At 32.9% G+C, this 14550-nt stretch overlaps 2 protein-coding genes across 2 annotated transcripts; both read left to right on the top strand.

Moving 5' to 3' along the window:
• The first annotated feature begins 9761 nt into the window (after positions 1–9761).
• Positions 9762–10267, top strand: LOC145616142 (18.2 kDa class I heat shock protein-like). The gene has a single exon (XM_081670840.1). The coding sequence runs from the start codon at positions 9797–9799 to the stop codon at positions 10265–10267; it is 471 nt and encodes a 156-aa protein (XP_081526966.1). The 5' UTR covers positions 9762–9796.
• A 1723-nt stretch (positions 10268–11990) lies between these two features.
• LOC145616141 (uncharacterized) lies at positions 11991–14297 on the top strand. Its single transcript, XM_081670839.1, has 3 exons — positions 11991–12310; positions 13714–13918; positions 14163–14297. The coding sequence occupies exons 1-3, from the start codon at positions 11991–11993 to the stop codon at positions 14274–14276; spliced, it is 639 nt and encodes a 212-aa protein (XP_081526965.1). The 3' UTR covers positions 14277–14297.
• The last annotated feature ends 253 nt before the right edge of the window (positions 14298–14550 follow it).

Here is a 14550-nt window from a genome sequence, read left to right as displayed (position 1 = left end):
CGAGCATTGCATCAGGTTACCGCTTTGATTAGTTTTTTTTTCTGTATGAATTTTTTTTTCATCCTATTTTTTTTTTTTTTTCATTTTGTCAAATATGTATTATAAATGTGGTATTATGATCTACAAATTGATAAAGCATAGGTTGTTTGAGTATGTATTATAAATGTGGTATTATGATCTACAAATTCATTTTGTCAAACATGATGTTACTAATTAACATTGTTAAAAAAAACGCTACTAATCAACAAAAAGTATAGGAAGACAATTTTTAACTCTACATTATTTGGGAAATGTTGATTATATTCCTCTTACTTTTTTTCCCAAGTTGCATATTTAGTTTCTCCTTTGTATTTTGCGCTTGTCATTTATATTCGTATTCATTTATAAAGATGACATGATTTATTTTTGGCTAAGATGGTAAGGAGTTTGATCTTGTTTTAGTAATAGATGACATGGCACAGTGCTTGTTAAGGAGGGAATGATGTGGCACATAAACAAAACAAAAAAAATATATGTATATATGAAAATAAATCATGTAATTTTTTTAATGACTTGATTAAATTTATAAATGTTGGGTGTCTCTTATTGTTTAAATTTTATGAGCTAAAGTCCTAAGTCGTGATTTTAAAAGTTGAGTAGATGACATTGTATAACTAACACAGTATATATATGTAGTGATTGGTGAAGCCAAAAAAGCTAGCAGCAATTTGCAAAACAGTTAAGTTTACAACAAATTTAAATGGCAACGAAATCTCATGAGGCATATATATCACAGTTAACGTGTACAAATTAGTATAGTTTAATAAGATTTGAGGCATATGCAATTTTAATCAATCAGAATTTTGTAATGTTATGTACGTGTAATTTGGTTTAATTAGTCACCGTTAACGTGTGGCTTAGTATAATTAGCCACCGGAAACATGTGATCGTATGAACGAACCAATCTTCTTAGAAAGTGGGACTTGTTCTACGATAATGCTAATTGAAGTATTATAGTTATGTGTACATACATACATTATTATATTATTTATATATAATTATATATACATACCAGTTAAAGTTTTTTGACCAAATTTATCTTCAACTTTTATTTAAGAGAACTAATTAATACTCAATTCCATTATTTGCAAGCTCAATTATTTATGACTTTTAGTTTGAATATTATTGGAAATGATTTAAATGAAGATACAACTCTTGACAAATGTTTTGTCCCAGATTATTCAAAATTATCTTCTGTTTTGAGTTTACACGTGGTCTACAAATCTACAATACAAATATTTAGTATGTTGGTTGCTACTTGCTACAAATGATGCTATTCCATTCAAGTTCCAACCCATTGAATAGTACTATAGTAGTGTGGTAAAATTTGTACGAAGTATAAATTAGAAAATTTTGTATTATACCCCCTCAAAACATCATATTTTAAACTAATAAGGAAAAAAAAAACACATTCCGTCAAAAAAAAAAAAAAAAAAACATTAAGTTTCATATGTTTTAATTTTAAAAAGTATCGATTATCATGCCAAAACTTCTTGTATAAAAGTATTTGGGTTCATTTTGGCTCCAAAGAATTCTAAGGTTAAATTTGATAAAATTTTGTCAAAACCACCTCATTTAGCGTGCATCACGCAAATCGAATGAAGTATTTTGTAAGTACACAAAACGAGATGTTTTCAATCCTTTTTACATCAAATTATCACCCGTCGTCCCAAATTGACCCTCTAAACCTTTATATAACATGTTTTTGACCTGAAAATCGAAGAAATTACACACAGTTATAAACGAAAATGTTTCATAAATTAGAGAAATTTTATAAACACAAGTTTTATAAATTAAAAGAAACCTTATAAACATATATACACAAGCATGCAAACAACAATCCATCATCACCAAAACAATAATCCATGCCACACCCTCACCTCTCACAATCACTTTACTCTATTTTCATTCATAACAAACCCCCAAACTCCAAACTCCAAACTCCAAAAACAAGCACATTGGGATGGGAAAATGGGAAATCTCCATATATATTTCCCAAAGTTTTTCTATTTTTTGGAATATTCCTACTTTCAGTTTTCACCTTGATACAGAGTAATAAATATTTTGACAAAAAAATATAATTTTTTTTCAAAACTAGTACTCCCTCCGTCTCTTTATTAATTTCCACTTTCTATCATTTATTACTCACATAATAATGAGAAAGTGTACATTAATAAAGAGACGGAGGGATTAATAGATTTATCTACGACATGTACAATGGCGAGTAATGGAGCGAATCATGCCAGTCAATCATTCATAAGAGCAGATTTATATAAAACTAATCGTACTTTTTTTATTTTTGGTTTAATAATGAGAAATCCCTCCTTGTCGACTTAATTCAGGAGATTATTTCTTAAATAAGATATGATATTTAAACATCTTATGGGTTATGGTAGATGAGATTTGACATCCCTAATTTTGTTTAGCTTGTACACAACTTTCAAAACATAACATTATTTATTAGGACAATTTGTCGGTGATTAAGTTAAATAATTTGTGTATTTGCACCAAAAAAGATTTGCTAAAAACGCAAAAATTGGGCCCTGAAATTTCCAATTGGTCAGGTTGTACGTCAGTCCAACAATAATATCGATTGGTGATAAATAATTGCCTAAAACGACGGTTTTTGCCCTACCCCTCGTCGCCCCTACATGATCTTGTCCAGTTTAACACAATTTTTTTTTTTTCAATCTCAAGGAGAAATTTAGATAAGCAAAGTGCATAAATTTTAGAGCATATATACTCATATGATCATATCTTCCCATATTTTTTCAAAAAGAACCCCTTTAAATTTTAGCAAGATAATAACAAGATTGAGCATATTCTATTTCTTTTTATGATCAAGTGAATTCTTTTTCATGGAATCTGTAGGAGGAGAGTGATGTCCATCTTATAACTTATTATAATTTTAGACAACGAACTTGCAATAATTATTGTATTTCACTGTACAAAACTACATACTCTTAATAACTTGAATGTTGCTCATAAAAAAGATAAAATAAAAAATCCATATTTTCTTCCAAATAAATTAAAGGTTAAGGAGGTTATAATGAATGTAGAGGGACCACATTGCCCATTTATTTAGCTAGAGTGACTAAGGGTCTGTTCTTTTTAGTTTATTTTCAGTTCAGTTCAGTCCAGTTCAGCTCCATTAAGTTCAGTTCAGTTTAGTTCTTATCTTAATTTCTTTCTCTCATAAAATATTCAGTTCAGTTCAGTTCAGTTCAGCTCCAATAAGCTCAGTTCAGTTCAGTCAATCTGAACAAGCCCTAAGTGATCACGTAAGAAAATGTATAATTTCCTAAAAATTTATACTTCGTATATTGTTCTTCTTGATCTCAAATGAATTTATCTCAGGCATTAACACATTTACATTTTAATTATTAATAAATAAATAATTATATATTATTAATACGTTTGTGTTAGGCGCTATTTGCATGATTGTATGCTAAATACCGTAATCATAATAACTCTTGTAGTTTTGTATATTATATTAGAGAGATCGATGTTGCCTTGCGGTTTTGGCTTTCCTAGTGGAAGAATATCCTAATTTCCTAAATATAACAATTCAAACAATTTGTTTTTATTGGTTAACTAAGCTTTAATTATGCTTTACACTCTACAAAGACGTAGATGCTTACATTAGGAATCGTTAAATACCCTGACCATTAAATTAGTGGATGCCTTTAGTTTAAGCATATATACATAAATCATGTATACTATAAACTGATTTTATATTTTTAATATTTTATTAGACAAGAAGATCAAACACACAAAACCTACAAAATAACCAGCCTCTCTTTTTTTTTTGCCAAGTTGGCAGTTTAATGGGCTAGCAACCAAAGAGGATCTATATCTATAACTTAAATTACGAGATTTTTTTTTTTTTAAAAAAAAAAAAATTCTAATAATAATACTACGAGTATTACAAGTGTTGTAATATTATTATGAATATAGTATATGTAATAGATGATTTTTAAGTATCTATTGATCGATAACAGTTAAGTTATACGTTTTTTATTCAATGTATTCGATATCTATTCCAATCAGTCATTGGTTGCTCACTAAATAAGGGTAATATAATGATTGTAAATGGAATATAAATCACTCTATACTAAGAATGTCTGTGCAATTGTATTACGGAGTATGTATATTATGTCGTTTGCTCATTTGTTCATATGAATTGATCAAATTTACAATAAAACAGTTTGTACGTACAATAAATGTTACTCTGTCTCAAATAGGTAATATATACGAATTATATACGGAGTACTATGTATATTTTTAAAGATTCTGTCTTATGCTGTTATGCACTTTTTATCGCGAAACTTTGGTTGTGCTCCATTCGTCCTCAAGGCATGGCGACATATTTGAAAAGAGTCTCCATAAGATAGTCTAAGATGACCAAGAAAAATATGCAGTCGAGGGACATTTAATCAAATTTTCTCAAATAAGTCAAACATTCCACTCTAGCAAAAGAATAGGAGATGTTTAAGGAAAAATAAAGTGATGTCGACCAAAGGACAATTTCATTTTGTCGGATATATAGCTTTATTGATTATGCTGCTTTTTTAAATTTAATCATACTATTAATTAAACACGTCTAATTAATTTGATCTTTAGCCTCTAATTACTCATACTTTTATGTTCATTTAACTTATAGCGACTTCCTTCAATTAGAAAACAAAAAAGATGAGTGCATTTGACGAAAGATTCAGATATTTTCTTCAGTAATTACGTGCATTAACATTTAACTATTAATAGGCTTGATATTTATTTATTACAGGCTTACGAAAGGGATCGGATCTTATGAGTCTTAATCAACATGATACCTAATTTTTGTAGATTCTTAAACTGTTGAGCAATGCAATTTGTAAAAGTTAATACACTTTAATTTATAAGATTAGTATTAATTGATGGGTTAATTAAGTTTTTGGTGGATACTTTGGGTGATTTAAGAAGCAAGTGCATACGGTTGGATAATGTATAGTGGTTGTATAAAATTATGGAACTATATGTCATAATAAGGTAATTATATAACATTGTTTTACGCTAACAAAAGTAAAGTTTGTTGCTTCTAAAGTTTTGAATTTTCTTGAATAAGCTTGTTAGTTTAACGAAAGTGTCGTGAGTCATGTTTCTTACGAAGTATATCAGAATTTTGTGTATGATTTAGCTCAATTGATACAACAACTTTGCACGTAACTAGTTAAATCCCATAGCTTTAGAAGCAAGAGAGGTTTCTTTCCTTCAAACAATCAAATTTGTCGTATTTATATCAATGATTTGATTAAAATAGTAATGACATAAGAGTTTTAGTAATTTTGGGATTTCGTCTTGATGAATAAGCATACAAAAATAAATCAGAAATTCAACTATACTAATAGTCACTTTACTTATAAGTTATAGTTTCAACTTTGAAATGTCATTATTTTTAGAAAAATAATAAACATAGCTATTTAATAACGAATAATATTATATATAATTCTTAGGAAAACGATCCTACTTAATAACGAATAAAATTATATATTATGCTATAAATTGACTTAAAAATATTTCTTTGAAGGGGTTTTAATGCTAAAAGACATTATTTTGCTTAAGAAGAAAGGTCGATCTTCATTTAGCTTTGTCTGTATGGTAGTTAGAAGATTAATAACATAAGTTTAAATTAATAAAATTATGTGCAAATTTAATTTGTCAAAAATAACTGTGACAATTGCAAGTTTGCAATTGATAAAATCATATTAATGTCTCGGATTCGCTAATTTATTAGCAATAATTATTGAATACATTAACTTTAGGTGTATATAACCTAATAATAATTAAAAAAAATATGTCAAAATAAATTAAAGTCTCATATTATAGTGAAATGTTGAATCGGATTGTAGAAACGTAGGATCGTGTAATCGTGCTGAGATCCTACCATTCATAATTAATATCAGAGTATAGGATCGTAAGTTCTTACAAACTTTAAGATCTTACCAAAGATCCGGATCGATCACGCCCAAAACTCATTCTTGGTAATTTATGGACATCTTTATCGGTGTTTTATGGTTTCAAACCTCCTTATATGACCCCAAGAGTAACCAACACATTCAGTTCATTTTTTGAAAAAATGTCAAAAATTGATCCAAAATCGTGTATTATAGCCTTCAATTTTGGACAATTTTTCACTTATTTTAATCCGGAAATAAAAAATGCCGAGATGCTTACCAAGGACCCTAATACACCCCGGGAGTCTATTTGGGTGGGTGCAACCATCCAATATGCCTTTAAACTGTCAATTTACTCGTTTTCATAACTTGCACCGATTTCATGAAATCATGCCTACCACGGACATTTATGACAACATATAATGGTCATATATGGTTCCAAACGACATTATATGACCCTAAGAGGTATCCCCTAGGGTCTCAAGACTTTTCGCCATCGGGCCCCGTAACTTCAAAATTTCCTCAGAAAGTGTGCATAATAGCCTTCAATTTTGGAATTTTTTGACCTTTTTTCGATCAAAAATAAAAATTGCCGAGATGTTTACTATGATCCCTAATATCCTCCGGGAGTCCAATTGGGTGGGTGGAACCATCCAATTTTCCTTAAAATGATCAATTTACCTGTTTCCGTACACGCCTCTTGTATTGGCTATAAGCTTTCATGGGGCCTGTACGTAGCCAAATAATAGTCATATATGGGTCGAAATAATATTATATGACCCCGGGATGAATCTCGTAATGTTTCGTGAAATTCTGACACCAGGTCCCAACACCTCCTAAATCGCTCTGATTTCGTGTATTATAACCTTCATATTTGGCTTGTATATCATTTTTTAACCCGACGAGATTATGCATCCAAGTACTTCCATGGGTTCCTAAAGTTCCTTGGGAGTCGTAAATGGTGCCCGGAACCATCTAATTCATCCTTAATCATTATGCCTTAAAGGCCTTGGAGTCGTACATAGTGCCCACAACCCGGTATGCCTTGTCCTTGGATGCACATGTCTTGTGCACATGCCACACGGCCCCTTGTACCATCCAACATCCCAACACTTAGGCTATGTGACTTGTCTTAATCTCATACTTAGCATTTTTTAGCATACAAGATGCATCTCTAACCTTGTTTTGCAAAATATAAGTGTTTTTAGGGAATAGGGTGGGGGGAGGGACGAATCGAAGCGACATTGGGCTGAATCTCAGTGGATCGTGGCAGCAAAGCCACTCAGCCACTTACAATATCCCATTGTGTATTTAAGTCGTCTACAAAGGATTCAACCAGCCACTCGGTAGAAAATTGTACTTCAAGGTGGCTCTCACGACGCATCCATCGTGCGGCTTAGCTAGCCTACTACACATGCCCTTGGGGGCCGGAATCCCTACTGTAGGACAGCAATCGGACGGCGGGCGCATGCGTCGCTTTTGGCCCGGATGGTGTTCAGTCATAATCCAACACGCGGTAGCTTCGCGCCACTTGTTTTTCAACCAAGCGCGATGACCAATTGTGTGAATCAACGGTTCCTCTCGTACTAGGTTGAATTACCATTTTGACACTGTCATCAGTAGGGTAAAACTAACCTGTCTCACGACGTCTAATCCCAGCTCACGCTCCCTATTTGTGGGTGAACAATCCAACACTTGGTGAATTCTGCTTCACAATGATAGGAAGAGCCGACATTGAAGGATAAAAAAGCAACGTCGCTGTGAACGCTTGGCTGCCACAAGCCAGTTATCCCCGTGGTAACTTTTCTGACACCTCTAGCTTTAAATTCAAAAGGTTTAAAGGATCGCTGGATCGTTAGGCCACGCTTTCACGGTTCGTATTCATACTGCAATTTTGGATCGTAAGATCCGAATCGGGATTTTAACAAATATGCTAAGGGCTATGTACAAGATGCTAAAAAAGAAAATATTAAGGATAAATTAATTAATATATGTTATACCGATCTGCGGCGCGTAGTTTGGTCATGAATTCCCAACTTATTTTATTTGAAAAAGTATATTTTATGCTCAATATAGCCCTAAGGGTTACATATATAATTACTCTTATTTTTATTATTGCAATACATTTGAAGCGCAAATACAAGTTTTGAATTGCAAAATGATAAAGATTTTGTAATATCACATTCAGTGTCAATATAAGCTTTATTTCATGATAAGTTGAATTTAACCCAAGAAGAACGAAAATAGATCATACTTAGGGCCTGTTCTCATTGACTGAACTCAGCTGAACTGAGCTAAACTGAGTTGAACTGAACTGAAATGAATATTTTATAAGAGAAGGAAATGAGGAGCTGGACTGAACTGAACTGAACTGAGCTGGACTGAACTGAACTGAACTAAATTTCAATGTAAGAGAACAGGCCCTTAATCGGTCCATTTGGTAGCCGTTAATCAATTGCAAGTTGTTAACTTCTTTTTGCTCTCTTCGTAAAAAAAAATAATAATAATAATAATAAAAAAAAAAAGTATTTTTGCTCTACCAAATTTTGAGACGAATGCTCTACTAAATTTAAAAATTGCATTTGTTGCCAATCTTGCCATCTCAGCAAGTTGTTATGGACTTTAATGTACCAAACTACCAAGCCTGGTTTTACAATATGTTGCAGAAGTAGGCCCAGTTGGCCTGGCCCAAAAGTTCACAATTGAAGTGATTAAATTTTTTGGGTTTTTTCTTTTTGGTTGCACCAACGATTGTTGCCTACAAATTGCTAAGAGTCTAAGACTGATAGTATCTTAAAATTTCTTAGGAATGCAGCTCATGGAAGCACGCATCACCATTGGATTAACCTCATTTAATTTACATGTCAATGGTCTCAACCATTGGAGTAGTACTAGTACTCCCTCTTTACTTAAATACTTTATCGGAACTTAATTGTACTGTAAATAAATTTAAAGTACAATATATTTAAGCAACTCGATAGGATGGTTAACTTAGCACAAACACTAAATATTCTGAATTGCAACTCACAATGCCAAAAAATTACAACCACAACAGGAAGTACCCTTGTTTGCAAATTGTTACTCAATATTGTGAGTTAGAGGAGGATCGTAAGGTGTCAAATACGGGTCTGAGCTGCACCCACAAATCAAAAAAGAGAGTCGTCCACTTCACAAGTTCAAGGAGGTTCCATCCCAAAGTCATGTGGCGATAGAAGATTTGGCCCCTTAGCCTTATAAAATACTCGTATTTGACTATCTCTTCTTCAACCAATGTGGGACACTTACATATGACGATACTTTTGAATCAAAAAAACATATGGTGATACTTGGGACTTGGGAGGTCTATTCTTCAACACAAGGTGGTTTTGTGCCGAAAGACTTTTCAAGTACGATGTAGTATCCACACTGTTCCTGAAGGTGATGATGTGGCTTTTTTTTTTAAGTCCTATTTACTTTATTTTTGTTGGTAGAAGTTTGTGGAAAGTTGAGGAAATAAGATGTGGCACTGATTAATAATTGCTCAAGTATCATTGAGTTGAACATTTGAGATGAATACTGGTGTGGTGAAGTTATGAAGCTGCCAGAAGGCCTAAAAGAGTCCCTTTTCTAAAGGAACTAGAGCTCTCTCTTACTTTCTTATACTATTTTATTATCCTTATCATTGATACTTTGGCACTCGAAAACTCGGATCATTGGCTATATATAGATTGACGTAGAAAACTTAATTATCACCTCAGCAATAAACAGAGTTAAGCATTTGCATTGTTGTTCATCAAACACAGTACAATTCACAGCCTTCCCTCCTTACTTTCGAAAACCCGAAAATGTCTCTGATTCCAAGCTTCTTTGGACAAAGAACCAATGTATTCGATCCCTTCTCAGATGTTTTCGACCCTTTGGATGGTTTCTTCTCAACCGTTGCCAATGTCATGCCATCTGCTCAGGACACCTCTGCTTTAGTGAGCACGAGGGTCGATTGGAAAGAGACACCCGAGGCTCACGTCTTCAAGGCGGACCTTCCAGGGTTGAAGAAGGAAGAGGTAAAAGTGGAGGTGGAGGAAGGGAGAGTCCTTCAGATTAGTGGAGAAAGAAGCAAAGAGAAAGAGGAGCAGAATGATAGGTGGCACCGTGTGGAGAGGAGCAGTGGGAAGTTCGTGCGTCGGTTTCGGTTGCCGGAGAATGCTAAGATGGATCAGGTGAAGGCTACCATGGAGAATGGTGTGCTAACTGTGACTGTTCCGAAAGAGGAAGAGAAGAAGCCTGAGGTCAAGGCCATTCAAGTCTCTGGCGAATGAATGAACCTCGGATGTTTGCTGTTTCAGAACGAATTGTCTTTATTTGCATGTGTGAATTAAGTGTGTTGAAGTTGCTTTAAGATATTTCCTATCATCAATGTGTTTGTGTAGAACTATACTATTATGGATTTGTAATGTTTTTAATGAATATTTTGAGTAAGATTTCAATAATTTTCATACTACGGAAGTACGGAGTAGTATTTGAGTTTCAGTATAGTATTTTGTTTACCCTCATAACCACATACTTCCTCCGTTTCTATTTACTTGCAACACAGCCTTGTGACACGTGTTTTGAGGTCGGGTTTATGTAATGTAAACGGATAAATTATTAATTATAATTTTTACAAATGATACTTAACCCTATTCTAATCTTCGTGTAAAAATTATATTGATAAAATCGCTCGTCTACCCTCACTAATCATCTCCTAAAACTGCGTGCCTAAAAGGTGTGTTGCAAGTAAAAGAAAACGGAGGAAGTATAAAACACACGAGTAATAAGTATCTTTGTGCATAATTAGTTGTCATATGACACTATTGAGATTGTATTACGGGCTTTAAAGGAGTACTCCGTACATAGTATACACTATACAGACATATAGTGGATTATTATCTTCTTCTCCCTCCGTATTTAAAATGGTGCTTTTAATTTTTTGGGCATATAATTTTAGGAGGAATAGTAGAAAGAACTATTTTACAATTGAAGTGAGGTAAGTTGAGTGGGGAAGAGAGTGAATCTATATATATATATAATTGAAAATAATATAAAAATATATAATAAAAAATTAAAAATAAGATATTGAGGACCACTAGCGGGAAAGAAATTAATACTACTCTCTACTTCTCTAGCATTTTGGGCATGTTTATATTTACTGAACTGAATTGAATTAAACTGAATTGATCTGAATTGAATTGAATACATATGAAATGAATATTTTAAGAGAGAAGGAAATTAGAAGATGAACTGAATAGAGCTAAACTGAACTAAAATGAACAGATAACAGGGTCACAAGAAAAGTACGGAGTAGAAAATTTTTAACAAAAAAAAAAAAAAAAAAAAAAAAAAACTCCCATAAGCTAAATTTAAAGGACTAATTTATTAGTGTTGGGATTGTTGGTGACTTATTATACGGTCATGGCCTTGTTTGGCAATTGGCTGTTGGCTGTTGGCTGTCGGCTGGTTTGACTGACTGTTTGTATTGACTTTTTTGTTGGCTGTTTGACTTTTTATTAGTATGTAAACATGTTTGGTAAAATTGGCTGTTTAATGTTATTAGTAACTTAGAAAGCCAAAAGTCAAAAGCTACTCCAAGTAGCTTTTTCATTTTGGCTTAAAAGTCAGCTTTTCAGCTAGCTGAAAAAGCCATTTACCAAACACGAATTTTGGATGTTTAACCAAATAAAAAAGCCAAAAGCCAATAAAAAAGCCAATGAAAAGCCATTTACCAAACAAGGCCTATACCTCCCAAAAAATTAGCACGAGATCATGTCACCGAAAACTACTTGATTTATGGATAATTTACCCTAGAAAAAAGTAAAACAGATAACTTTGATATTATTATTTGAGCCGTCGACAATGTGGGCTATTATTTAGGGCTAGATGATCCATTTGGGGCTATAATTTTAGTAGTATAAATACATTCTCTGCCTGCTGATTTTATTTTTTAATCTAAAATACTAAAACCCTGACATTTTCATTTCCAGAGAATACTTTGAAAATTTAAAAATGGGGATTAAGCTGAAATTGCTGGTGAACAAAGAAACAAAGAAGGTGGTATTTGCAGAAGCAGGAAAAGAATTTGTGGATTTCTTAATGGGTTTAATGGAGATTCCACTTGGTTCAATCCTTCGTCTTCTTAAACAATCAAATTCCAAAAATGGAGATGGAAAGTCTGATTTATCCTTGGAAAACCTTTATGAAAGTATCTGCTTATTTGATGAATCCTACCTTCAGAAATCTGATCTCAGGAATTCTGTCTTGGACCCTAAATTTTCATCTACTACTAAAGTCAAGCAGGCTCCCGTCCTTCAACAGTTACTTCAAGTGTGAGCCTTCTTTCTAACCCTTTCTAATTTATTACAGTACTAAATTGTATGTTACATTTTACTACTATGTTGGGAATTGTTGTCTCATTGTTTGAATCCTTGATATTTACGGCACGGTATACTAGAATTTATACCACTTGATTATTTTTTGAAATTTGACGACTTTGTTTGAATATCTTAACGTAGTATATGTGACTATTAATTCGAGCCTTATGGGTTTATGGTTTAATTAGCTAAGATACACCGAGAAATAGTGTTTACTGAATTATTATTTAATGTTTCATTTGGACTATGTTTTCTTCTTCATTTGTTGCTAGTGAGGCCTTGTCAATTTCTCAATTGTCATGATGAATGGTTAATGCCCAGTAGTTGTGGAATGGATTTTGCATTTCCAAAGATAATTGATATTGAGCCTTTTTTTACTCGTATTAATTTGTCACCTGTTTTACGAGGCTTGCTTTTCCCCTGACTCTCTTTATTCTACATTGTTGATTTGTTTTCTGTATAGTGTATATTACTATCCTGATTGATATGCACGAGTCCAAGTGGTTCTCGTACACACTCTTGCAATTGTTGTAATATGGTGATTATTAAGCTGCTGAATTCAAAACATATGCAGCGAGTTGAATTCAAGTACGAGTAATGTAGAATTCGTTATATACACCCGGGTGTATCATAGCCACATAAGGCTTGATTATACACCTTTTTAAAATTATACACCTTCACTTTAACAGGCTCCCCGAGTAATGTCGTTTATTAAGCTTCCTCTCTACATAAAAGATAGAATCATACAAAATCTTCACTATCTAGTCACTAGTCCTCAGTCCTTACCACCTTTTTAATTGTAGTTTTGCTTTGCTTTTTTACTTGCTTCAAAATTACTCAATCTTAAAATTGTTCTCTTTAATTTTCACTTTCTTATTTGTTTCATTTTGTATAATTGATCCATATCATGTTATCATACATGTACACCAGGGTGTTACACACACACACAGCCACATAAGGCTTGATTATACACCCAGATGAAATGGTGGGAGCATTAAACTCTTAGTAAACGTAAGATGATGAATAAATTATCCTTATTGGACATCATACGAGTAGAGCTTGTATTCCCAATGGTTCAATGGCAATACATGTACACACCGTTGTATAAGCTTTGAATGCTCTGTATGTGCACAATATAAGAACTAGGTGTATATCTCTTCAAGCTAAAGAACTAACTTAAGTGTGCATAATTCCATAGACTTGGTTCATACTTCTAACTTTAAGTAGTACAAGTATATGTTAGATTGGTATTACTGAAGTGGTCACCTTAGCATTTGCTTCACCATTTCGATCTCTTGAGATACTTTGCTAAATATAATTGAGATCCAATCCTCTATTTTGTGAATTTGTACTAGCAGAAATAATTACTCTTACTCCTACTCCCAACAACCTAGCCGGGATGAGATAGATGGGTATGTTAAGGGTGCTGCTAACTACATGGTGAAGGATGATCTCTCGATAACACCTTCCTCAACCATCTCGAGCATTAATCTCTTCAACATACATGGCGTCAAAGATATCAGCTACCTCCTAGAGAAGACTGTTGAGGTCGATGGTAAAAAGGTCTATTTCTTGCCCTATTCATATTTTTCGTTTCTATCCTAAGTTGTCATATTTCCATTTTTAAGAATATGTCACAATTTACTCATTACTCAACCTTAAGTTCATTTACAAAGAAAATATGATAGTTACATTCTATAAGACTATAAATTCATGTAAGTTTAATTCTGGACTTCTGAATATAGTTCAGGAAATTGTTATTACTGTAATATATGCTTACTTGAAAATTAATTTTGTGTCTTGACAGGCTTTAGAGCTGGTAAGAACTGCATTTTATTCCAGTACGGTCCTCACAGACGTTTTCATGGGCAATGATCGAAACATGGCTTCTACCAGTAAAAATGAGGGTGAGACCAAGTGAGAGTGTGAGACCAATTAATTTATCTATCGAACTCATCGTCTGATCTATGCTCTGTAGTACTTATTCTGGGTTTGAATCCTTTGAATTCAACATCACTGTTTTGTTTATTGTAAACATACTCGCTTTTGTATCCATCTTCCTGCTATATAGTTTTGAGTATCTTTAAGAATATGAATATGAACATAAATATGAACTATCATCTATTAAGAAAATGAATTTTTTATTTGAAAAGAATTAATGAAACATAACAATGTCACAATGACTACAATACATC

Source organism: Chenopodium album, chromosome 26 (genome assembly GCF_948465745.1).
Source record: "Chenopodium album chromosome 26, dcCheAlbu1.1, whole genome shotgun sequence".
Taxonomy (NCBI): Eukaryota; Viridiplantae; Streptophyta; class Magnoliopsida; order Caryophyllales; family Amaranthaceae; genus Chenopodium; species Chenopodium album.
Note: the sequence above shows the minus strand (reverse complement) of the source record. Positions and strands in the feature narration are given on the sequence as shown.